At 41.8% G+C, this 27,092-nt stretch overlaps 1 protein-coding gene across 3 annotated transcripts in view; it reads left to right on the top strand.

Annotated features, from left to right (window-relative positions):
• LOC132828852 (dedicator of cytokinesis protein 7-like) overlaps positions 1-27,092 on the top strand; it is a 206,242-nt gene that overhangs the window by 4,898 nt on the left and 174,252 nt on the right. For all 3 annotated transcript variants that reach the window (XM_060846007.1, XM_060846006.1, XM_060846009.1), the window contains exons 2-3: positions 26,161-26,266; positions 26,575-26,750. In XM_060846007.1, the coding sequence (XP_060701990.1) occupies positions 26,161-26,266; positions 26,575-26,750 (282 nt within the window). The remainder of the gene's footprint in view (positions 1-26,160; positions 26,267-26,574; positions 26,751-27,092) is intronic.

Below are 27,092 nucleotides of genomic sequence, written 5' to 3'. Positions count from 1 at the left end.
GAGATTCTGTCAGGGCTGATGTTGGAGATTTACAATCACTCCTATATGCATGAACGCCTACCACCATCTTTGAAAGAAGCTAATATTTCCTTAATTCTTAAGAAGGGGAAGGTTCCTGAGGATTGTGCCTCATACAGGCCCATCTCTCTATTGAATTCAGATTTCAAGATTCTGTCCAAGATCCTGGTGCTGAGATTGGAAAGGGTGTTGCCCCAAATTATTGAAGAGAACCAGACAGGCTTTATAAGGGGCTGTAGGTCCTGTAATAATATTAGGAGGTTGCTGAATGTGGTCCAAGTTTGTCAGCAACAATCAATTCAGGGGTTGGTGATTTCCTTAGATGCAGAGAAAACATTTGACCTGGTGGAATGGCCATATCTTTTTTATGTCTTAGAACAGTTTGGGTTGGGTGGAGTCTTTGCTAGGTGGGTGGGTGATGATGACTATGGCCACCCTCTGGCCGCGGTCATCACCAACGGGGTGAAGTCTGGGAATTTTACGATTGGTAGGGGCAGTCGGCAAGGCTGCCCCCTCTCACCATTGTTGTTTACGTTGGTGATAGAGCTGCTGGCAAAGGCCATTCGTCAGAACATCCACATAACCGCTCTGGAAGTGGGATCGAGGGCACACAAGATTACACTGTACGCGGATGATGCCTTCTGTTTTTATCCAACCCAATGACCTCCGTACCCTATTTGATACAATGTATCAATTCATTTGGGGCTATTTCAGGATATAAGATTAACTTTGCAAACTCGGAGGCTACGCCTTTGGGGAAACTTAAGGATGTGCCAGAAGTTGAAGGCGGCTCTAAGTTCCCTTTTAAGTGATCATGGGCAAGGTTCCAATACCTAGGCATTTTTATTACCCCCAAGTTTTATCTGTTATTTCAGACTAACTTTGCTCATTTGCTCGACAATATTAGGCGAGATCTCCAGAGATGGGAGGTTCTTCCAATTTCATGGCTGGGCCGAATATCTCTCATTAAGATGAATGTTCTTCTTCATTTGCTTTATCCCATGCATATGCTCCCTATAATGTTTCCCAGGTCAATGCTGCGGAAGCTTATGGGGTGGTTTGGTTCCTTTGTCTGGCATCGTGGATGGCCCCTCATCAAACTTACTAAATTGCAGTTGCCTCAAGGAGGGGGAGGAGTTGATTTCCCAGACATCAGGAGGTATCAATTGAGTTCCCTGCTGCCCTTTGTCTGTGATTGGGTAGGTAACGATCCAAACTCAATATGGCAGCCCTACTTGAGTTATTTGGATATAGATTTATCAGTTATCATAACTAGGGCATTTGTTTAACCAGGATGGTTAGATTTGTCAAGCCCTGGGCCCTGGAAGGGGTCTCCCGAGTTAATACGGTTATGTATACAATGCTCCCATTCCTTTGTTTGGGAGCCTTGCGCCGAGCATTGCTGTTCTCATATTTTGTGTGTTTTTTTGGTTTTTTTGCTTTTTTTTTGGTGTTGCTTTGCACAGTGTTAGGGTTTGTTTTGTATTACAGAGTAGGTTAATAGTTAGTAGTTGTATTGTAATTTGTGTTTTTTTTCTTTTTATTATACTGATATTTGTGATTGATTTTTTTCAATAATTTTATATGTTTGTAAAGTTTAAAAAATTGCTAATAAATATATTTACAATAAAAAATCAAATGAGCCATGATCTAATTGAATGGAAGAGAAGGCTTGTAGGACCAATGCCCTACTCCCACTCCTAAATTGTAGGTATGTACATTCATATATTGCTTCTCTTGCACTTTTTTTAAAGGCACAAAGCCCTTTTTTGTTGCTGAAACCTGTGAGATGAAGTCTCATCCCATAGCTCCTCTATCTCGTCTCAAAACTGGAATGTCTTCCTTATGTCTCAGTGACTGGAACTGGCCAGAGCTTTCAAGCAGTAACTTGTTTTATGAATTGTGCATTCCATTGGCTTCGTTAATTGCTGCTCTACCATTAGCTGAGGAATGTGGAGACTATATCATTAGATATTGCAACATTATTTGTGGAGATGTCTACTTTTGCTTCATTTGTGCAATATTCATATTGCATTTCATTTGCTATTGTAATACTCATGTAAATAGTAAACATTTGTATAGTGCCATTTAGTTCAGATAAATGTCTCAATATGCTTTTCAGAAGGGTAGTCTTTTGCCCAGTTCATTTCTGAGTTTCCTCCATTGGTGCTGCTTCAGTATCTTCTGAAAAGATAACTAGTTTTCTTTCCATTTTTTTAGTTGTGAGTATCTAGTTCCATAGGTCATATGTTTTAATATATATTTGTAGTTTTGGGAATTCAATTTCAATAGTATTATACATAACATGGTTGGGGTCTGTTGCTTTAACAGTTTACAAGATAGATTCAAAGAGATTACTGGTTACAGACAGGTAAGATTGTGAAACAGCAGGTGGATTTGCTGAGGTGAAAAGCTGGTGTCCTGTTGTCTACGTTTACAAAGGAGTGCAATTCAGAGAGATGTTTGATTGTTAGAGCTAAAACATATTAAAAACATTCAGTAAATGCTGAAGGACTGGAAACCCATTTATCAGGGATCATGTCGCTGCTAAATCCAAGTCATTGATATAAATCTATAGATAACTGGGCTCCCCAACTACTCGCCTTACCCACCCTGACATAATTCCTTCAACAACCTTCCTTTGTGGTCTACATCACCACCAATTTCTTATCCAGGCTCACAATTTAACTTTAATTATCACAGCTTTGAGAGTAAGAATCATTTTTCATATGGAACTTTAACTGTGTTTTAGGAGTCTTGGTACAACATGCTATTGGGCTTTGTACAGATCCTATGAGATGTCATTTCCTAGTGAGGCCAAGAAGATGGTTCAGGCAGGATCGTCCTCTTCTGAATTTCTCCCAGTTTACCTGATTATTATTAGGCACGTACTTAAGTTTACACCTGCTAATTTCACAGTGGTGAGCCAAATTGTCATTGCCACTGGTGGACCATGCATCGTTTGTTTCCCCTCCATTTTTGAATGTGGACATATGTGCCTTTTTCCTATCCATGCCCATGTTATTCTCTCCCTCATAACAACAACTGTTAATCACTTGCAAATCTCCTCCATTAGTCTTTCTCAGCTTCTGGAATAAATACCATTTTACCCACCAAGGGTTTGTTTGTTTTGAACCCCTTTAGTCTGTCTAGTATTTAAATTGATGCCTTTGTTGTTTGACTTGCTTCTTCTTTGTGGAGATGATGTCTGTCCTCCACCTGCTTTGGATGAAGTAATCATTGAGAATTGTTCAGCTAATTTGTACTCCTCCTCAGTTTAAAGCCTCTTTAAACTTTCTTTTGACTGGCCCTCTTAGGATTAAAACAGGAAGCAGCTTCTTACTGTTGTGTTTTGTGGAATTGCTTTTATACAGATCCCCTGTGCTATCGTAACACTCATTTAACTCACCTCTGCATCTTTTGGTATTTATTCTCATTAACGTTTCTCTCATCCTATTATTCCTTTCCACTTGCAGGATTTTTGGTGGTCATTTTTCCCTCTTCACTTTGGTTTTAAGGTCAAACTGGTTTGGCATGATTTTGCTGGTTTCTGTTTTGTATTTATTCTGCTGTTTCATTATCATTTCTACATGTCCTCTTGAATGTTATTGAATGGCTATCTATAATCAGTAAGTTGTTTGCAGGCTGGTTTGAGCTGAGAATGTTTTAAAGTTAGATACATGAAGCTCAATATCTCTCCCTTCACACAGTCCTACCACCTCCCCTCACGGTACTGCAAAAAAATAAGCTCCCTCATGCAGGGGCATGTTTGAAGTGAAACTCTTTTAATAGGCACGAAAGTGTTGGATATCACTGTGTGCAGCATGGTATTTTATTCAAAATAATGCAAATTCTGAGTCAATTTGAATGAGTTTGGCCGATACTTTCGTGCTATTTACTTGCCAGTGCCTCCCTACTAGCCTGTTACTGCTGATGCTTTCAGAATTCCCAGGGTAGGTATGCAGAGGTGGGAAAAAATCCAGACCTGTAAAAGTGGCTGTCAAGCTTCCTTTCAGTCTGTGGGTGAATGGGGAAGGTGGTGATGAGACAGGTAACCCTGGAAGGAGCAACAGGAATAAAGAGTTCCAGGCTAATGGTAAGATGTTTGGCAGTGTAGATGAGCAGTGAGATCTCTGTGTCCATGTATGTAGATCCCAGAAAGTTGCCAGCCAGGTTGATAGGGTTGTTAAGAAGGCATTCGGTGTGTTAGCTTTTAGAAGGTAGAGGGATTGAGTTTGGAACCAAGAGGTCATGTTGCAGCTGTACAATGCTCTGGTGTGGCTGCACTTGAAATATTGCATACAGTTTGGGTCACTGCATTATAGGGAGTATATGGAAACTTTGGAAAGGGTTCAGAGGCGATTTACTAGGATGTTGCCTGGTATGGAGGGAAGGTCTTATGAGTAAAGGTTGAGGAAATTGAGGCTGTTTTCATTAGAGAGAAGAAGGTTGAGAGGTGACTTAATTGAGACATATAAGATAATCAGAGGGTTAGATAGAGTGGACAGTGAGAGCCTTTTTCCTCGGATGGTGATAGCTAGCATGAGGGGCCATAGCTTTAAACTGAGGAGTGGTAGATATAGGACTGATGTCAGAGGTAGCTTCTTTACTCGGAGAGTAATAGGGGCATGGAATGCCCTACCAACAACAGTAGTAGACTCGCCAATTTAAGGGCATTTAAATAGTCATTGGATAAACATATGAATGAAAATGGAATAATGTAGGATAGATAGGCTTCAGATTGGTTCCACAGGTCTGTGCAACATCGAGGGCCAAAGGGTCTGTACAATGATGTAATATTCTATGTTCTGTATGAAGGGCAAAGGTACCTGTTTGGTAGAAAGCTTTCCTGAGGGCTCTGGCATTGTGTTCAACATTCAAAGCTAAATTTTAGAAATAATACTTCTGTTCTCTTCCTCTCCCTCCTCTCATTCTCCATTCCCATGCATGCCTAGCAATGCTCCTGTCTCTACCTCATGATCCATCATGACTCCTGTGCCAACCTATGTCCTTTATCACAATCCTTATGAACCGCCACACTCCGCTATCACCCTATGCCTATCTATCCATTCCGTGACCCCCTGATACTTCTGCATCAAACTACACATCTCTCATGATCCAACATACACCATATGCACCTAACCATGGCCCTTTATAATTCCTATACCACTTCAGTGCCAATTCGTACCTTCCATGACACTTTGCCCTTCCTCTCCTTGCCAATGTGCCCATTATTCAGCATGGAGGAGACTGGTGGACACAGTTATCAGTCTACTGATGATGTCACTTTTGAAAAAAGTTTCTAATTGATGCAAAAAACATTCACTACATTGGTCCTTTATCTAACCAATCTGTAAACAGGAATTTCACTTAAGTGCTCAATGCCTCAGGTAAACAAACATTTACATTCAAATATTAGTTAAAACTATCCAGAAAAATGTACACTTGATAAGACACTCCCATTATAAAAATTATAGCTTGGGCAATTGGCCTTATTTCACAAACCCAATAATACACAGGCACTTTGAAATACATAGTACTGTTTTTAAAACTCGACATTTTCTTCTAAGCTTCCTTGACAACTCTGGCTGATTCAATGAGTTTATGCACTTTTTATACACTAACATTCCTCTCCACAATCCAAAAGGTCCTCGGTCACCTTTATTCCTCCAAAGGTGACCGAGGACAAAATCCAAACATACCTCTTCAAAACAGGAGAAATATAAACAGCCCTCACTCTCCTTCACCCCTCAGACTTTCCGTGCCTCATCCATTCAGCCTAATGTCCGCAATACATCAGCTGCCATCTCCTCATGACCCTGTAACACTGTAATATCTGCATGGCCCTCTCATACACCTATGTCAATGTAGTGCCTCTTTCCACCACACCCTTTTTCTTCCTTTACCTGCCATACCATGTTGAATATCATCAATGTATTTAGGAGCAAAACTGTATTACTATTACTTAACATTCAATATTGCAGGCTGCATTGTAATGCTAAAAGTGTTCTTGTTCATAAAGAACACAGATTGACACTTTTGCCAGTTTGACTTTTCTTGACAGATCCTGACAGTTCCAAGCGGTTTATGCACTGTTTTTTCCACTGTTAACAGTCCCAAAGGGCACGAAACAGCAACCCGACCAAAGGATACTTGAGTTTCCTCCCTCTCCATTCCCTACCCACAAAGAATGCCTAATCCCAACTCAAAATTACCATGGCATGATAACTGCCCCACATGTGTGGGGCTACTTCAGCTCTCAAAAAGAGTATGCTGATTATTAAAAAGAAATGCACTGAGAATGGACCTGCCCTGACCTAGTCTAAGCTCCACACTCTGGGTTCCAAATGCCAGGGATTTCAAACTTTGATGTCAGTGAGAGGGCTGGTCATTGGAATAGTCTCCATGAACCAAGCATTATGAACTGCCCCGCTAAAGTGGGAGATATTGGGTTTAGGTGGGATTCCCACCTTCTGGAATTTCTGTTGCTATGGAGATGCATTGCGTTATGACAAAAGAATGTTTTCCACTGGGTCTGGCATAAACCCAGGCCCGGGAATCTAACTAAAACCAACCTGAAAGACTGGCACATGCTGAAAACCAGAAACAAAAACAGAAATCGTTGGAAAATTTCAGCAGGTGTGGCAGCATCTGTGGAAAGAAATCAGAATTAATGTTTCGGTCGAGTGACCCTTCTTCAGAACTGAGGAACTGAGAAAGGGTAACTCAACCCAACACGTTAACTCTGATTTCTCTCTACAGATGCTGCCACACCTGCTGAGATTTTCCAGCAATTTCTGTGTTTGTTTCAGAGAATCTAACTTTCATTTTTTTGATTCCTGCAACATGTGCAGAATTCATGAAAAAGCAACTGACGTGTGAGCAATACAATTCATGTTAATTGAATGGAACATTGAGGTGAGTAAGGAGGAGGTGTTATCAATTCTAGCAGGTGTGAAAGTATCTGGGTCAGGTGGGATTAATCCGAGGATTCTCTGGGAAGCGAGGGAGGACATGGCAGAGCCTTTGGCCTTGATCTTTGGGTCGTCATTGCCTACAGATTTAGTACCAGAGTACTGGAGGATTGCAAATGTTGTGCCCTTGTTCAAGAAGGACAGTAGAGATGACCCAGGTAATTATAGACCCGTGAGCCTTACATCTGTTGTAGGAAAAGACTTGGAAAGGATTATAAGAGATAGGATTTATAATCATCTAGCAAGCAAGAATTTGATTGGAGATGGTCAACATGGTTTTGTCAAGGGCAGGTCATGTCTTACAAGCCTCATTGAGTTTTTTGAGAAGGTGACCAAGCATATGAATGAGGGTAGGGCAGTTGACGTGGTGTATGTGGACTTCAGTAAAGCCTTTGATAAGGTTCCAAATGGTAGGCTTTTGGAGAAACTGTGGAGGCATGGGATTGGAGGTGATTTACCAGTTTTGATTAGAAACTGACTTTCTGAAAGGCAGCGAGTGGTGGTTGATGGAAAATATTCAGCCTGGAGTCCAGTTACTAGTGGTGTGGCACAAGGACCTGTTTTGGAACCACTGCTGTTTGTTATTTTTATAAGTGGCTTGGATGGAGGCATAGGTGGATGGGTTAGTAAGTTTGCAGATGACATTAAAGTTGGTGGAGTGGTGGACAGTGTGGAAGATTGTTGCAGGGGGATTTGGATAAACTGCAGAATTGGGCTGAGAGGTGGCAAACAGAGTTCAATGCAGATAAATGTGGGGTGATTCACTTTGGGAAGAATAACAGGAAGGCAGAGTACTGGGTCAATGGAAAGATTCTTGGTAGTGTGAATGTGCAGAGGGATCTTGGTGTCCATATACGTAGATCCCTAAAAGTTGCCACCCAGGTTGAGAGTGCTGTTAAGAAGGCTCACGATGTGTTAGGCTTTATTGGGATTGAGTTCTGGAGCCGTAATGTCATGCTGCAACTGTCCAAAATGCTAGTGTGGCCTCACTTGGAATATTGTGTACGTTTCTGGTCGTCCATTACAGAAAGGATGTGGAAGCATTGGAAAAGATGCAGAGGAGATTTACCAGGATGTTGCCTGGTCTGGAGGGAAGACCTTATGAGGAAAGGCTGAGGGATGTGGGTCTGTTCTTATTGGAGAGACGAAGGCTAAGAGGGGATTTAATAGAGACATACAAGATGATCAGAGGATTAGATAGGGTGGACAGTGAGAGTCTTTTTCCTAGGATGATGACATGGGCTTGTACAAGCAGGCATAGATAGATTTAAGATGTCAGAGGCAAGTTCTTTGCTCAGAGAGTGGTAAGGGTGTGGAATGCCCTGCCTGCCAATGTAGTTAACTCAGCCACATTAGGGGCATTTAAACGGTACTTGGATAACATATGGATGATGACGGGATAATGTAGGGAAGAGCTTAGATTAGTTCACAGATAGGTGCAACGTCAAGGGTGAAAGGGCCTGTTCTGTACTGTATTGTTCTGTGTTCATTGATAAGTTTTTTTTAGAAAAGCTTGTAGTTATATAGTGCCTTCAACCTGATGGCAATTCTTGGTGCTTCATAGGAGCAAAAATCCAATGAAATTTAATTGCAAGGCATGTAATAAGGTTTTATGACAGTTGATCAAAGCCTTGCTCAAATTGATAGGCTTTTAGGAAAGTTTGAAGAGAAAGAGAAAGAGAGAGAGAGAGAGATTGAGAGGCGTTTGGAGGGATTTATAGAGCTTGGTACCCAGGCAGGAGAAGATGTAGCCTCTATAACTGGTGATGTGGAAGAAGTTAGAATTCTTAGCATGTGGAGCAGAGACACGGGTTGTGTGTAGGGCTGGAGAGATGGGGGTTGAGAGGGTGACACATGTTTCTCCCACAGTGAGGTCAGTTCAGTATTTTCCCCTCTGTAGTTTACCCTGACTCATTCCTGAAATCAGGTAGAGGTGCATTGATCAGGACAACTAATCTTGGGGCCCAGCTGCTCAATTTGGATTTGGTTGCTTGGATACCAGTGAACTTGAGACTCAGAATCAAACTTTTGTGTTTGTTTCTCAATAACCATTTGACCTGCCAATATCTATTATGTGACATTCCTATTTGAGTGTAACAAGTAAGATGCCCTGACCCATCTCCAAGTGTAAGGTCGCAGTCCTGTGTTCATTTCCATCCCGATATTCTTTAAAAAGCACTATTGTTTTGCTGTCATCCTTTTCAGTAAATGGTTTACATATTTGTCTGTAAATTTTCTTCTTTGTTTTTTCACGATGGCTCTAGCTGATGTGTGCAATCCATGGCTCCTAGCTGCCTTCTGATAGCTCTTTCGGATAGTTGATCATGTTCGACAGTGGTTACCAGAGTTATTAGGAGAGGCAACATCTTTCTGTCCATCCAGCTTCCCTTTCCAACAGCTGTCATTAGCCTTGGCTGAATTTGTAACACCTTTACTGTTCCCCTGAGTTAGGTCGCTTACCTTAGCACAGCTCAACAGTCAAATTTGAATTAAATGTTTTTACAGATTAAGTCAGTGAATAAATTTGAAGTATGTACTTGCCCAGAATTCCTAGTTACTTAGTATGTGGTAATTATTAGGGTTGAACATTTGCTGTTGTTGCGTGCAATGTCCAATTTGCTGTGACTGTTCGCATAAACTCTTTCCGTGTCTCTGTAGCTCTTTCCCCTTCTCTATGACTCTGTTTCTTTCTCTATGTTTGTTTGTCTTGCTCCTTGTCTCACTGTCTTGAAGTCTGGCTTTATACGTGTCTATTTTGTTATTAGGAGTGAGCGCTTGCTGGTCAGTGATGAGTGAATTTTAATGACCATTTACACCATGTGTAATTCTGATGCATGGAGATTTTTGGTTCACTCTGAACCTGGCTTCAGGGAGTGTGTTACTTCCCTTCCCCTTTTGGTCTTTGTGGTTCAATGTGTTTAGAGTCTGTTGCAGGTTCCCTAAGAGTAACTGATAATTTTAGACCATGTAAATCAACTTTTGGTATGTTTCCTTATTACATAGGGCTGAATTTCACTTTTATTTGGTTAAGACAAAGTTGTGTTAAGTTTTGTTGGAGGAGTTTTTGCCACGAGGCCTAGTGAGTTCTCTCCCATAACTTACTAACTTCATTTCATTTATTATCCAGCCCACATCTATACCATCTCTCACATCTGATTCTAGCTCCATCTTACCATGTGTCATTCTCAGGACATCTAGCCACTCTGTAGATATCCCAAATGCACCAACATTCACCCGTGCTATCTTTGAGTGCCCATTGTGCACCTGGACAAGCACAGTCAGTCCAGAGCTGCCCTGCACGGTTCCTGACCTCTGCCCTAAACATGACAGATGGGGGTTGGGGGTGAGGTCTGGAATTGCCCCTCTGCTTTGTGGGCAGGATCCTGGAGATCCTGCTGAATGAAGTGGTGCACAGGTCTCTTGCTCTTCCATCAGGACGAGCAGACCATGCCAACTTGGTTCAAGGTTGCCATCTGGGTTAAAGCAGACTTTGCCCTCTGGAGGAATGTGCAGCATCGTGGGAAGATGGTCAATGACCTTCTCCATTTCATCAACATAAGTACCGTCTTCTCTCTGAACATCTCACACTCACCTTTTCTCACCTACCATACAGACTTCCCACCAAAGCTTATACTTTACCCTTCTCACTAATCACTCGTCTGTCTCCAACCCTCCCAACACCACTAATCCTGTAAGCTCTTTTTGCTATCTATTCGCTCACTCAAGTCAGCCTCCTGCCTGCACCAAAAGTAACAGCTATGCCACCCACTTTTGTCTCCCTTCATACACGCTTCTCTTTCATTCCATGAGTGAAACAGACCACAAGAGGGCAAAAAGAGTAAAGATGGGTGGTGAATTGTCTGATGTTCACTTCCTCACTTCTTATGTAGAGAAAATCTTGACTTTTGGTGCCTTGAGTGGCCCTGGACTGGTTTCAGAGACTGCCCTGGCTTGCTGGACGTCTTCAGCAAAGGCTATCCCCCTTGACTCAAGTTGAGACCATGACCAGTTTCCTGGTTTTGTGCCTGTGTTGGGTAAGACAGAAGTAATACAAACCTGATATCTCTGGCAGGGGGGTTTAAAGCATGAAAAATCAGGGCAAAGGCAAAGATGGTGTGAGCATCCAGATAGGCTCAAAGTGAGTGTGTGCTATGGCAGCATCTGGGGATGCAGCCTGGCCCAGTCCCTGAGCTGGGTATGTGTCCCTGGACACAGAGTGCCCTTGCTGCAGCATTACCATGTGAGTTTCTGGAACAGCCTAAGATGCAGTATTAGAATGCAGAAGCATACTGCACATGGAGATGTGCCACAAAGGTTCTTAAGAGGCTGATACATATTAATGCCAGTGTCCATGGAGTGTATCCTGAAATATTATTATTGCCGAGTGTGCAACATGGAGATTGTTGGGAACAAGCAGCAAGCTGAATTCACAAGGTGAATGCTTTGAATTCCAAGTCAGAATTTTCCCAACATCTGACTTGTTTGGTGTGTCTTATAAAGTAGGAAGCTGAATACTAATGAGGCAAGTTGGGCCATCAATGAGGTATTTAACATGCATTAATCCCTCAAATGAGCAACATGTTATGCATAGCAAGAAACTCACCTCATTGCTTGTGAAGTGCACGAAAGATGGAGGGAGATTTCATGATTGACCTTGGTGGACAGCCCATCTGATTCTGCCTCCCATCTGACTGTAGCCCACATCACTTTACACCCTATGGGATTCATTGCTTCAAGGGTATGTACATTTCAAAAGGTAGTTATGGAACATTTAAATTGCATTCCTACATCAATGAAACTTGAAGATTTCTTTTGGGAGAATAAACAACATAGAAGAACTAAGGAAAGAACAGAAATACCAAAATATAAAAACCAATCATAGGGACCATGTTCAGGAGCTAAAAGATGTGACGTAAATGCTACTTTATACCTTGAAGTTACTCGGAATTTAAACCGAATGGGTTTTCCTCTAGCCATTGAGTTTAAGTCTCTCTCATTAAAAAAACCCATGTTCTAATTGCCATGTTGTTTCTCCTACAGTTTTTATATTCTCCCTGGCATCTCACTCATGTGTCATCACCATTTTTTAGCCCGTGGGCAGCAATTATGTTTAGTACAAGATGCATGATTACACACGTTGGAATGCATAGGGATGAAGATACAATTAAGATTTTTCTGATTAGTCACAATGTTAAAGAATACTGTGCCTTTTTCGTGCCCTTGATTACATCCTTCACCAGATAGCTATCTTAAAGTGCTGCCTCATTTGTCAACTCTTGTAGGACTGTAGCTCATACCTGATGCAATGGAGTCAAACTGATGAAAAGGGGATTGTGCAGTCCATACAAGAAACCAGACTCTTTGGGTCAGATGGATGATTGTTACATAATGTTGAACCGAATTACAGGCATAAATCTAAACTATAGAGTTTTGGCTGCCCAGCCCTTTGGCATAGTTGAAAATAAGCTCTGCGCCATATGTGTACCCACCCGGTTATACAGTCATTTCCAGGGGAAGGTTGTGACAGGTTAGTGTGGATTCCTGGGCTTTCCTGGATGGCACTGCACATTTTAAATGTGGAAACCAAGAAGTAAAACCATCAGCCTAGGTGGGGTAGAGGGGTTGTGGTGAGCTTGTATAGAGAAGGGACTAGTTATAGTACAGGGAAATGGATACTGGTGGAAGTGCACATGCCATCTCACTATGCTTTTTTAGTGTGACCAAATGAAACACAAGATGCGCTGATTTAAATCTAAATTTACCCTTTCTTATTATTACACCAAGACTTTTAGTGTAAGCCCTACACTGTAGATACTTGGCGTTAGCCTCTGGACTGTAACTGTTTGTCTGTCCCGTGTTTGCCATATCAAACACTGGTGATCACGGATTGACTACCCAGGCTTGTGCAATTCCTTCACACCAACCTGAGGCATTTGGTCAGGAATAATTTACACTTGGCATTTGGGGGTTACACGTTGGCACATGCCGCTTACTGCTCGCAGACTGGGATGTGCCAACCAACCGGTGGGTGACATTTGCCATCTGGTGGTCATGGGCTGTCCTCACTGATAGTCCCCGGTGTGTTTTTGGGCTGGCTATTCACCTTTGGACCAGATGCAGAAAATGGTGGAGAAACTCAGCACGTCTGGCATCATCTGTGGATAGAGAAACAGTTAATTTTTTGAATCTCGTTTGACACAAATTCAGAATCTTGCTTTTATCATTTAACACTTGGCCTTGGTCATCTGCCGCTCATTGGCTGGTACATAGGAACAGGAGTAGGCTATTCAGCCCCTTGAATAGGTTCTATCATTCAGTGAGATCATGGCTGATCTGTGCCTAATCTAACTTTGGCCTATATCTCTTAATACCTCCGTTTAACAAAAAATTATCTCTCTCAGATTGAACATTATTTCCCAGTCACGATCAGATTCAACGTTGACAGTATGTAACTTTTCCCATAAATAAGAGGTTGTGTTGATGTTTACAGAGCTGGAACATCAGCCTGAGTTATCTGACATGTTCCATTGATGTAGCAATTTTCTTAAATTTAGCTTGTTGGTGTTACTTTGTTGAAACATTTGGATCATATTCCAGTTATAGCAGTTTGTCCCAAGACACTGGGATCAGAAGAAAATATCCAACTGCAGCTTTTAATCCTCTCATTATAAAGGCTAACATTCTCATTTGCTGTTCTTGATTATTTTTAATCATATAGCCTAGTGGACGCCAGAGGGTTTGATTTCTGGACTATTATCTTCTACTGAGATATGGAACTATTCCAATTTATTAAGGAAATAAGATGGCCTAAAGTGGTCATTGTCAATGAACCCAAACAAATGTTAACTCCAGGCCTATGGTTAACTGCAGGACTGTGGTTACCCTGTTATCTCTTCACTTGTGCTTGATCTACTGTGGACTCAGTGACAGTATGGGATGGTGTGGGATGAGGGGGTGGTGGGGAAGGATGAATGTTCCCTTTGAAAATGGCAGCTCGGTGATTAAGTATGTTTGGATAGTTCTGGATCCTATTCCACTGGGGAAGACACAAAACTTGTCGCTGTACTCTTGCTGGAAAGTTTCTGAGGGAGGAAATGAGGGTTTTGGAAAATGTGTAGTTTTTCCTGTACTTGGAAGTATACAAATTCTGAGCTTTGGAGAGATCTGGAATCTCTGTAATATTATGTCTCATGGTTATTATGATATGATTAGATTAGATTAGATTCCCTACAGTGTGGAAACCGGCCCTTCGGCCCAACCAGTTCACACCGACCCTCCGAAGAGTAACCCACCCAGACCCATTTCCCTCTGACTAATGCACCTAACACTATGGGCAATTTAGCATGGCCAATTCACCTGACCTGCACATCTTTGGACTGTGGGAGGAAACCGGAGCACCCGGAGGAAACCCACGCAGACACGGGGAGAATGTGAAAACTCCACACAGACAGTATATATATGTTGAAAAAAAATCTGCTTGTGACATCATCACTGTATCGTACTTTGCGACCAGAGGGTATTAAATCTCAAGGTCCGTGTTCCCTCAGATCATTTGATGCATGACACTCCACTGGAAGCATAGTCCTCTTATGTAACCAAACCACTTAATGTTAGCCCAGTCACTCAAACGTGCCTAAGGAATGTAATTATGGTATATAATAGGTAGCTTTAAGTAAGATCTGTTGGGTTCTTCAATACCACAATATGTGTGCCAGTTTCTAACATTGCAGCAGATCAATAAGTATGCTATATCAGGTAAAACATCCTGCTGGAGGTAAATGTTCTTCCCATTGGTAATACTTGTGTTATATCTCGCAACAGATAAGCAACATATGTTTAAGGGACATGTTCATTATGAAATCACTGTATCATGCCATGTAACCTAATAGTACAATGCTATCAGTCTCCATCTTACAGAGATCTGTCTTCATGCAACGTGACATGCTGAAGGAACTGTGCTACAGTGCATCTAAATTACTTGCACTCAGACACACAAGTACCTGTGATTGTAGTGTACAATGTAAATACCAAGAACTGTAATAAAAATTCATTAAATTCTGCAGGTACGATGTGATCTATTTATGATCGTCAGCTTATTCTCACATCAACACCTTGGTCAGAAAGATAACACATCCTATTTCATGTCCTGAGGTTCCACACGCCACATGACATTAGATTTCTGCCTGAATATGAGATCTAAAGGAATAGCTAGCTATGGCTGTCTGATGACATCTATATGGACTTCAGCAAGGCTTTCAACAAGGTTCTGTAGGGTAGACTGGTTAGCAAGGTTAAATCACATGGAATCTAGGGGAAGCTAGCCAACTGAATACAAAATTGGTTTGAAGGTAGGATACAAAGTGGTGGTGGAGGGTTGTTTTTCAGACTGGAGAACTGTGACCAGCAGTGTGCCATAAGAATCAGTACTGAGTTGCCACGGTATGGGGTAAGTCAGGGATTTGGATACAGTTATTAACAGATATTAATGACTGTTATGCACATTGAGCAGTTTCTTCCTCACTTTGTGTCAGACCTGTAATTGGAGTTTGGGGTTATTTCCTTTTAAGATTTAACAAAACGCTTGCTACTAATGGTTAGTGTTTGCAATGATGGGAAACAAGATTATTGGCAAAATGTACCTACTTCCCTGTGACATTTTTCATTTCCCAATTTTGCAAACCACTGTAAAGTAATTTGGCTGTGAGTAGTAAAACGTTGTGTTCAGAGTTTAACTGTGGAGAGCTTCCTACATTTCTTGTTTATCAAATGCTCCAGTTTTCTCCAATATATTGGTTTCTTTCGGTAATTCAACTTTGTTATGACAACTGGTTATATATCTCCACCTCCACTTTTTGAAGTTTTACCCTTACTCACTGAATCAAATGATATTCATTCAATCTCAAACATCCCTTGTGTTTCTCCAGTCTTGTTGAGTTCTACAGCTTGTCCTCTGAGCTCATATTACGTCCTTTAACCTTATTGGTTATAAAGTTAAAACTCTTTTTTTGGTTTATTGTATCCTCTCATGGGATGTGTGTGTCACTGTCAAGTCCAGCAGTTATTGTCCATCCTTAATTGCCATTGCGATTGTGGTAGTGAGCTGCCTTCTTGAACTGCTGCAGACCAACTGGTGAAAATACATCCTCGGTGCTTAAAAAGGGGGGTTCCAGGATTTTTGATTCATTGACAATAAAGGAACAAAGATGCATTTCCAACTCAGGATGGTGAGTGGTTTGTAGGGGTAACTTGCTCACCGGGCCTGCCTAGTGGTGCTCCCATCTATCTGCTGCCTCCTTGATGGTAGATATCGTGGGATTAGAAGGTGTTGTTGAAAAAACCTCAGTAAGCTGCTGTAGTGCATCTTGTGGATAGTACACATGTGCGATTGTGTGTTGGTGGTGGAGACAGTAAATGTGTAGGCTGGTGAATGGGATACAGATCAAGTAGGTTATTTTGTCACGGATGGTGTTGAGTCTGCTGAGTGTTGCTGGAGCTGCATTGGTTCAGGTAAGTGGAGGGTATTCCATCGTATCCCTGACTTGTGCCTTATGGATGGTAATCTTGGGGTGTCAGGAAACAAGTCACTTGCGACAGGATTCCTAGCCTCTGACCTGCCCTTGTAGCTGCAGTATTTAAATACTGTCTTTGTGCTGCCTGTTATTGACATCTTCTGAAGACAATTACGCACCTTCCCCATGTACAGTGGTAGCACAAAGATCCACTTTGCCATCACTTCTCCTCACCACCCTACCGTGATGTTGAATTGGTTTCTTGGTGTCTATTATTGGGTAAGTTGCCACTTCCTGCAGCTAATCATTGAGATGGTTAGAACCAGTTTTTAGCATTAGCCACAACTGCTTACCCTCAGCTGCGATTTCATTCTTCTGGCTGGTTGAATTAGTTAAATGGCATCCATTTGGGCCAAGTAGATTTTCTTATGTTGTAGCTTCTCCATCAACATTCACCTCTGTATCATTGCCTTCCTTATTTCCTGTTTCAACGCAGCTTCAGTTGAAATCCTCGCCCATGCCGCTAACACTATCAGATTTGACCATTGAACACCTTGCTTTACCCTATAAAAATTTTAGTCGGAAAGGGTGGCACTGGAAAAACACAGCAGGTTAGGCAGTGTCTAAGGAGCAGGAGAGTCGACGTTTTGGGCATAAGCCCTTTATCAGGAATGTGGAGGATGAAGAGGGATAAGAGATAAATAGGGAGGTGGGGATGGGGCTGCAGGAAGGTGGGTGGGATGGTGATGGGTGGATGCAGATGGGAGGTACATGTGACAAGTCGGTGAGAAAGGTGGTGCGGACAGGTGGAAACAAAGATGGACAGGTCAAGAGGGCAGTGCAAAGTTGGAGGTTGGATCTGGGATGCGATGGGGAAGGGAGATTTGGAAACTAGTGAAGTCAGTGTTGGTGCCGTGTGGTTGATGGCTCTCAAGGCAGAAGCTGAATCATTCAAAAATGACTCTCCTGCTCCTCGGATGCGACCTGACCTGCTGTACTTTTCCTGCACTACCCTTTTTGACTGACTCCAGCATCTGCAGTTTTCACTTTCTCCTATAAAAATTTTAGTTCATTCAAGAATCTTCTGTCCATTATGAAAATTCCAGACCAGACTCTCTTATTTTGTGGATATGACCCTCATATTCTAAGATTCAATTCAGGACCAAGTAATTATGTTTTAAAGTATATGACATTAGAAATTCTAGTTACTCACAAAGAGATTAAAATTATGAGGTTTTACTATTTTAAATAAACAGAAGAATTGTCGCTATTCAAGTGTCAACAGTGCACGGTTAACAGCCAATGCTCTTCATCTTATATTTTAACAAAAGCATTAACATGAGGCAAAAATGAATTAAGAGCCAAACTATGATTGAAATACCACAAACTGCACATTAAATATCGGACAACCAAGATGAGTACCCCCAAATTTCTCAGTAACCCAAAGAGAGATCACCGAGTCCTGGAAAAATCTTTAAACTTGGTCTTTCGTAAAAAGAGATTTCAGTTTCCTGCTTCTGAAGATGGATCCTCTGATATCTTTCAATATCTGCTCATAGTCAGCCTGGAGACTACCCTGTTCTTTTCTCTGCAAATAGTTGTCAGGCAATAGGACTCAACATTAGAAGGCCTCAAACACTGATCACCACCCAATTGCTCAGACTCCTCTTTTGACACTGTAACTCACTGAATTCACAAGGTTGCACCCCACCATTTAGCTACCAACACTATTTCTAGCTGCCCTCTGCTCACTGGCTTTCCGTTGTCCTAGTTGCCTGTATCTGGAACAGGACTTCACATGGATTTCTTTGAGTCTCAGTCTCCCCTCACAGAACAAAGCTAACAATCTTCTGATGTCTCCTTCTCCCCAAATTAAACTAATCTAGTGTCCTGTTAAATCTAACAATAGAGTCAACCCTCTTCTGACATAAGGTCTGATGTATCTGCTTCAATACATTCTGTACCTTAAAAGTTCCAAAATCCAGTCAATCAAAGGTCACTGCTCTAGGTGCCAATCCACAAGAGTTCCACACCAAAAAAAACGACAAAGGTGTAGACTTGCTCACATCATATCCTCACGGTGATGCTGTAATGTATCATTCCCGCATTCCCTTATCTCCGTTCAGTGCAGCCCTCCTGGCATCTCAGATTAAAAAATTGTATCCTGGTATATTGTGTTCATTTGTAGGCACCTTACTTTTAGGAAAGATAGCATGACTTTATAAAGAAAGCAGAAGAGATTTACTAGAATCATCCCAGTAGTGAGGAGTTTCAGTTATGCTGACATTAGAGATGTTAGGATTGTTGTCTGTTTGGAACAGAGAAGGTGAAAAGGAAATTTGCTAAATCTGTTTGAAATCGTGTAGGGTTTTAGATTAAGTGTCAGAGCAGCTGGTAATCAGAGGGCACACAAGTGGCATACGAACATCACGAGTGATGTGAAATATTTAGTTATACAACCAGTTAGAGTCAATTCAATAGTAACATTCAAGAAGGAATTGGATAAGTACACAAAGTGAAACGAAAATGCATGATTATGGGAGGGAACTGGAGAATGGCACCAGCTGGGCAGTTCTTTCAAAGAGCCAGCACCAATATGAAGGGCCAAGTGGCCTCTTCCTGTGCTGTAGATATTTTTAAACACTTGTTCAGATGGGTTATGACTGGAGCAGGTAGGACCTGAACCCAGGCCTCCAATCTCTGAGACAGATACACTACCACTGCACCACAAGAGTTTTTTTTCTGCGTTGTATCGTTCTGTGATTCTGTTGTCGAATCCCTTCATTGTCTCGCTAATTGCTATAATCTCCTCCAATTATACAACTCCATGTCTCATTCCTTCTGGTTTCATATCTTTCTGATTCTGATCTCCTGTATGGCGTACTCACTGCTTCCACTATTAGCTTTTGGCTGTGAAAATCCCCAGGCATCACTGTTTTCTCCCTCACTTTTCTCCTTTAAGATCCTCCTTAAAAACTTATGTAGGGGATCCAAGATGGCGGCGACCCAGCAAGACTGAGTCCACAGTGCTCTACCCAAAACTTGGGCAAAGTGGGCTATCCACCCCCACCACACTCACTAAACCATTTATAATAGTTGTTAACCTTAAATAGTTACCTATTAGTACATTTAAATAGTCTAATACTAGCTGGAAAATGAGTAAAGGGAAGGGAACAGGCGGCTCTAAGAAAGCAGGGACCCCTCCCCCACCCTCTCCCTCTTCAGCTGCAACAAAGGTGTCTTCAGCTACTTCAGGAGATTTACCAATGAAGATGAGCTTTGAGGAGATGTTTGCCAGGTGGGAGGCGAAGATTGATGCTTTTATCGATGAGTCTCGGCAGAGCAGAGAAGCACTATCAGCCGAGCTGCAGAAGCAGGGCAGAGACATTCAGGAATTGGAGTGCCGAGTCAGAGAGGTGGAGTCGAAGGCCGCAGCCTCAGAGACTGGGATAAAATCAACAGCCGACCACATCCGTTTTCTCGAGAATCGAGTCCAGAACCTAGAAAACCACATTGATGACCTCGAAAATCGATGTCGTAGAAAAAGTATTCGGTTGTTGGGCCTGCCCGAGCAGGAAGAGGGAGGTCAGCTGACAGCATTCTTAGAGCATTGGTTGCCACAACTTTTAAATCTGCATAATGGATCAGGCCAGGTAAGGGTAGAATGGGCCTACCGGGTCACAGTACGTGGGCCCGGCTCAACCCAGCGCCCACGCCCGGTCCTGTTCCAGCTGCAGAGCTATAGGGAGAGGCAGATGCTCCTGGAAGCCTCAAGAAATCTGGGAAAAGATCCCCAAGCTATGACCCACAAAGGATCCAGGATCATGCTGTTCCAGGACTTCTCCCCAGCTTTGGTCCGAAAGAGGAAGGCATTCGATGAGGCGAAGAAGCGTTTAAGGGACTTAAATATCCAGTACTCCTTACGATATCCAGCGACGCTACGCCTTAGCCACGAAGGATCCATACATAACATCGGATCACCGGAGAAGGCTAAGGAATTCTTGGACTCTCTTAAATAAACTGTAAGAGATTGTGGACGCTGGTCTGCCTTTCCCATTATTTTGGTTTACATCCCTTCATCTTTTCTTTTCTTTCCCCCTATGTGTGTATGTATATATATATATATATATATGTTGGGGCGTTTGGTTAATGTTGATGGGGAGAGGTGGTTACCTTATTCTATTTTACTTCTGTTTTTAGGAGCGGGGTTGTTTTTCTTTCCCCTGTTATTTTGTGGTATTATATTTAAGTATTACATGTTGAGATTGTAATCTTATATTTTCATATATGGTATTAATATTCCCAAATATATTTAGATGTGGGTGTGGGTGGGGGTGGGGTGTTCACTGTTAACTCTAGCTTTATATTATATTTGAATTCTCCTCATTTTATTGAGGAAGACCTGGGTCAAGGGTGGGGCACTGGTTGGAAGAGGGTAAGATGGACTGTGGGAGAGGAAGTGACGCTCCCTGGGAACAAGGGAGAAAATCTCCAATTCGGAATGTTTTATATTTTTTATACTTAGAAAGAGTTTTTTGTTATATTGTTTTGAGTGTATCAGAGAGTCTTTACTTTTGTAAATCTTGTATGCTCCATGCTCGGGATGTTCTAGATAGGGTTTCCCCTCCCGAGGGGTCTCGGATCTGTCCAGATGATTATGGCTGAACAGTCGGTTAAATGGTGCACCTGGAATGTCAGGGGGAGTAATTCGCCAGTTAAAAGGAAGAAAATATTATCAAATCTTAAGAAGGAGAGAGTTGATATAGCTCTCCTACAGGAGACACACCTGTTGGATAAAGAACACTTAAAATTACGACAGGGCGGATTTGATCAGGCCTTTTTTTCCTCTTTTAATTCAAAAAGCAGGGGAGTCGTTATCCTTGTCCGGAAGAACTTCCCTTTGAAAATTCTAAATCAGATAAAAGACGAATCTGGACGATATATTTTGATTAAAGCCCTCATAAATGGAGAGGAATATGGGATCTTAAATGTGTACTGTCCCCCGGCACACCCCTTTAAATTCATAACGGAAGCTTTTTCAAAACTGATGGCCTTTGGTGCCCGTCATACAATTATAGGGGGAGACTTTAATTGTATTATGGATCCGGAAATAGACAGGATTCCCAAGAGTGCCACTGGAGTATCTCCCAGATCTAGACAACTGGCGGACCTGAATAAAGAATTAGGATTGGTAGATGTATGGAGATGTCTCCATCCACAGGGTAGAGATTTTTCTTTCTACTCTAATCCACATAAATGTCACACAAGAATTGATATGTTTTTTGCCCCATCGATTTTTCTAAACTCTATAGCAACCTGTAAAATAGGTACTATAGCAATCTCTGACCATGCCGCTGTATACATGGAAACTAAGGTAAAGAACAATGGGACATCTGCTCGGCATTGGCGTATGGACCCCTTCCTGATAAAAGATAGTAAATTTTTAAAGTACTTCTCCCAAGAACTTAAAACTTTTTTAGAAATTAATACTGGTACGGCTAGCAATCCGTCAATGATGTGGGAGACCATCAAAGCTTATGCACGAGGTTTGATCATCTCCTATTCAGCGACCCAGAGGAAAATGAAGGGAGAGCAACAGCGTCTGCTCGAAGCTCGCCTAAAAGCAGCCGAAACAGCATACGCTGATAGACCTTCTATCACAAAATTGCAGAGGATTACAGCTCTTAGGACAGCTTTAAACACCGCTTACTGAAACGGCTAAAAGGGAAATATTATTTGCGAAACAAAGATTATATGAATATGGCGACAAACCGGGTAGATACTTAGCATTTCTTGCAAAGAAAAAGAAAGCCCCTCAAACTATTCCGACCATCAAGGAAAGTACAGGTACCCTGACTCATGATCATAAAAAGATCAATGCGACCTTTAAAGAATTTTATTCTGAACTATATAGATCACAGGATTGTGAAGATAGGATTAGGAGGATGCAGTCATTTTTAAAAAATTTGACCTTCCCGGGCCTGACTCCGGAACAGGTGTCGGCCCTAAATACCCCTTTAACAGTCCAAGAAATACTTGAGGCAATTAGGCAACTTCAGAGCGGAAAAGCACCGGGCCCGGATGGTTTTCAAGCTGAATTCTATAAAGAATTTACAGGAATATTGGTTGACCCACTTATGGATATGCATAATTTTGCACATAGTCAGGTCTGTCTCCCGCCCACGCTGAAAGAAGCAAATATTTCTCTTATCCTCAAAAAAGGAAAAGACCCAGAAGATTGTGCATCTTACAGACCAATATCCTTACTAAATGTAGACTTTAAAATTCTCTCAAAAATGTTAGCACTAAGACTAGAAAGGGTACTGCCATATATTATAAAGGAGGACCAGACGGGATTTATTAAGGGCCGCAGATCATCCAATAATATCAGAAGGGTCTTGAATATGATCCAAGCCTGTCATCAGGGAAAGATACCAGGAGTAGTAATTTCATTGGATGCGGAAAAGGCATTTGATAGGGTTGAATGGTCATATTTATTTTACACATTGGAAAGGTTTGGCGTTGGACAGGTGTTTACCAAATGGGTTTCAACATTGTATAATGACCCCAAAGCAGCTGTTATTACTAATGGGTTAAGATCGGATGGCTTCAGTGTGGGTAGGGGCTGCCGTCAAGGATGTCCTCTCTCACCATTGTTGTTTACACTGATAATCGAACCATTAGCAGAAGCCATCCGGACTGATCCTAATATAACGGCCCCGAGGATTGGTACAGGTAAACACAAAATTACCCTCTATGCAGATGACGTTCTCTTATTCCTCAGTAATCCTTTAATGTCAGTGCCTCGTCTAATTCAAGTTATTAATACATTTAGTGCATTCTCAGGCTATAAAATTAATTTTTCAAAATCGGAAGCCATGCCAATGGGTGGTCTGGCTATGATACCCCACTTAATGGACGGATCCCCTTTTCCCTTCCGTTGGTCCCTGGAGGGCTTCTTATATTTAGGTATTTTTATCACGCCAGTATTTGATCAGCTGTATAGGGCTAATTTTGTACAATTAATGGAAAGGATAAGGCAGGACCTCCAGCGATGGAGAGACCTTCTGATTTCCTGGCTAGGGAGAATGGCATTAATTAAAATGAATGTTCTGCCCCGTCTCTTATATCCTATGAGAATGCTCCCGCTGATGCTGCCAAGGCTAGCCCTATGTAAATTATATGGCTGCTTGGGCTCCTTTATTTGGAACCATAGACGGCCCCTTATTAAGCTGAAGAAGCTACAGCTTCCACAGGCAAGGGGAGGACTGGACTTCCCAGACTTTAGGAAATATCAGTTAAGCTCCCTACTAAGTTACATAGCTGATTGGGTTTCATCTGATCCACAATCAATTTGGCTGGATATCGAAGCCTCCCAAGTAAAATACCTACTTATTAACCTTTTATTTTCAGATAAGAGGAAAATCATTACAGACCACTGTGAAAATCCCATAATATTAAACACAATTAAGGCCTGGAATATAATGCGGCAAAATGAGGGTAACTCACATAAAACATCCCCCCATGCACCAATAGTAGGCGCATGGGGATTCCAACCGGGGATTACAGATGCCACCTTTAAACTCTGGAGATCCAGGGGCATCTCATGCTTAGGGGACCTATTTAAAGATGGGATCCTGATGTCCTTTGAGCAGCTGCGTCTGAAATTCGGAATACCTAATGGGGATCTCTTTCGATACTTCCAAGTTCGAGATTATATACAGAGGAAGACTACATTAATAGATAGTCTTTATAAATCAGACAGAGAACGTAATGTCTTACGACCAGCGGGGGCATCCTCCGTTAGTACTATATACCATTTGCTACATGATGGAGTCTCAGGAGACATGGATGACCTGCTTAAAACATGGGAGCAGGACTTGGGGCTAGAAATCTCTGAGGATATGTGGAATGACATTTGGGAAAATGCTAGAAGAATTGCTATCTGTAACAGAACTCAGGCTATCCAACTAAAGATACTTCATAGGGCCCATATAGCTCCGGCTCGACTGGCAAAATTTAAGGCAGGAGCATCTCCAATGTGTCCTAAATGCAAAATAGAGGTGGGTACTCTTGTACATTGTCTGTGGACTTGTCAGAAAATCCGCAGATACTGGACTAAAGTGGCAAATACCCTGACAGAAATTTTAGGAACGGAAATTAGGGTGGACCCTGTATCTCTCCTTTTGGGCTTTTCGAACCTCTCATCTCTGGATATGCATGGGAAGAGACTATTTTCTATTCTCTCTTTCTGTGCAAGGAAAAATATTTTGGTGAACTGGGTGGCTGAGGGCCCCCCTGGACTTTCAAATTGGCACAGATTAATTATGGAATATATCCCCCTTGACTTCCTCTCAAATATGGTGCACCGAAAGACTGAATTATTTTATAAAATATGGCAGCCCTTTTTGAATTATATAAATGCAGATATTTCGGCTATCCTAACAAGGGCTTTTATTTAGTGAAGATTTCAGACCGGGCTGCTCCGGGGCCCCTTGGGAGAGGAATCCTGCGCGAATACGGGTTTTATTATATTTGATGTTTATACATTCCGAGCATGTAAGAGACTTAGGTATACACTCTGGTTAGTTATAGGTCAGATTAGTAGAAAGTTGAGTTTTTTTTTCTTTCTTTTTTCGTTTCTTTTTTTTTCTTTTTTTTGTTTTCTTTCTTTCTCTTTTCTTTGTTAAATTATGACTATTGTATATATGATTTAATTGTACATCAATGTTTGTATTTGAGAGTTTTGTTTATTTTTGTAAATTTGCAAAAATGTTAAATTTCAATAAAAATATCTACAAAAAAAACTTACGTAACATGTCCAACAGCTCTGTTTTGACTCTGCATTCATTTTTTTTGACTAAGCTTCTGTAAAGAAATCTGCATAATTTTCCAACATGATATAAATGCAAGTTGGTGCTACTGAAATTCACCAGCTGGGCTCATTGACAAATGTTCAGTAAACGCCCCTCCATACCCACGGGGGATATGTTCCAAGACCTACCGTGGACCCCGAAACCACGCACAGGTGTGAATCCAATCATTTAAATGGGAAATTTACCTTCCCAGCAGCCCCCTGGAACCTGGTTCTGGAACGTTCCCTGTAATATGTTTGGGCCGCAGTAAACTGTGGGTAGCTGAAACCGCAGAATCCAACTCAGTGGTCGCCCTGTATATAGCTGGAGATACACACAGAAAAGTAACCTGTAAAAGTTGGAACTTTTGGGGGAGAGAAGAAAAGAAACCAAAGGATGGGGTAAGACAATGAGCTCCAATCTGTCTCACCTTTGGCTCAATTGGTCAAAGCGTGATGGATTGAAGACCTATCCAGGACCTGAGCATGTATTCCATTGAAACCTCAGTGCAGTGTGAGAGATTGCTGTGTCCTGTGCACTAACTGAGATCTGTTTGCCCCTTTGGTTAGACATCCCATGATTCTATTGGTGGTGCAGCAGGGAATATCCCCTGAGTCTTGGCCAACATTTGTCCCTCATCAGACACTACCTTCTTCTTTAATCATCTCGTGCTGTTGTGCGATCTTGCTGTACCTGTGCTTCAAAGCAAACTAAAGGCTGGGGGACTTCACAAAGGCCTGGAAGATGCTGTATAACTGCACATTCTGGCTTGAAGAGCTGTTTGTCTGTCTGTCTGTTTTACAGCGAAGCTGCCACTGGCAAGTTGAAGCCATTTACACCACACTTCAGAAGGACTTCATTGACAGATGTGCAAGAATTCAGCCCATCCGCAGTACCATCCTGTGACATTGTGAGTATCTCCAGTGGCTGATAAGTGGAGTGTTTGACATCTGATAAAGATGTCTGGAGTTCATCAATAAATGGCAGTAATTTGGTTGCCATGTTTTTCCCATATTACAATAATATCCAAATTTAGAGACACAAACTGCCAGTGTTTGTGTCAAATGGGGAAAGTGAAAACTGTGGCTTGTTGGTTTCCACTTAGCTATTAGCAGGGTTTCCAAAGCTGTGTGTCAAGTGCTGAGCACTTTGGAAGACCCTGTGGTATTGTTTAAATTCTTTCTTCCCAACTACTGTCATTTATCTCTGTTTTTTAAGCCTTTCAGTCCTGATCCTGTGGACCCCTTAGATTTTGAGGTGCATATAGCCAATCAGATGGAGAATTCTGAGCTGGGATCACTAACGAATCTCGTGGATTTCCCCAAAGATGATATTGAGGTCACATTATCACCTCGAGCACACCGGACTGTTAACCCTGCTGTGCCAGACGATTGGTAAGAAGAATGATCTGGAATAAGATACACCGTGGAGTTACATTAGAACTTCAATTTTTATGATTTGTAATTGTTTATTTAAAAACAAATTAAGTAAATAATCTAATCTAATCTAAGGTTAGGATGAGTACAAATGTTTGTTTATTGTGTGCTGGTTGCAGGCTGGTATGTACACATCAATGTCTTGGCATTGTAATACATTGCTGTATGTATCAGCATTTTGCTATTGTTGCACGTGAATAGTTTTACTATGTAATCCGCAGCTGTATTTTTCTTTGTGTTGTTACTGTATGTGGCTGTCACTCACTCCTGTACATGGCTACACCTCTCCATTTTACACTT

The sequence above is a fragment of the Hemiscyllium ocellatum genome, chromosome 28 (assembly GCF_020745735.1).
Source record: "Hemiscyllium ocellatum isolate sHemOce1 chromosome 28, sHemOce1.pat.X.cur, whole genome shotgun sequence".
NCBI lineage: Eukaryota > Metazoa > Chordata > Chondrichthyes > Orectolobiformes > Hemiscylliidae > Hemiscyllium > Hemiscyllium ocellatum.
Note: the sequence above shows the minus strand (reverse complement) of the source record. Positions and strands in the feature narration are given on the sequence as shown.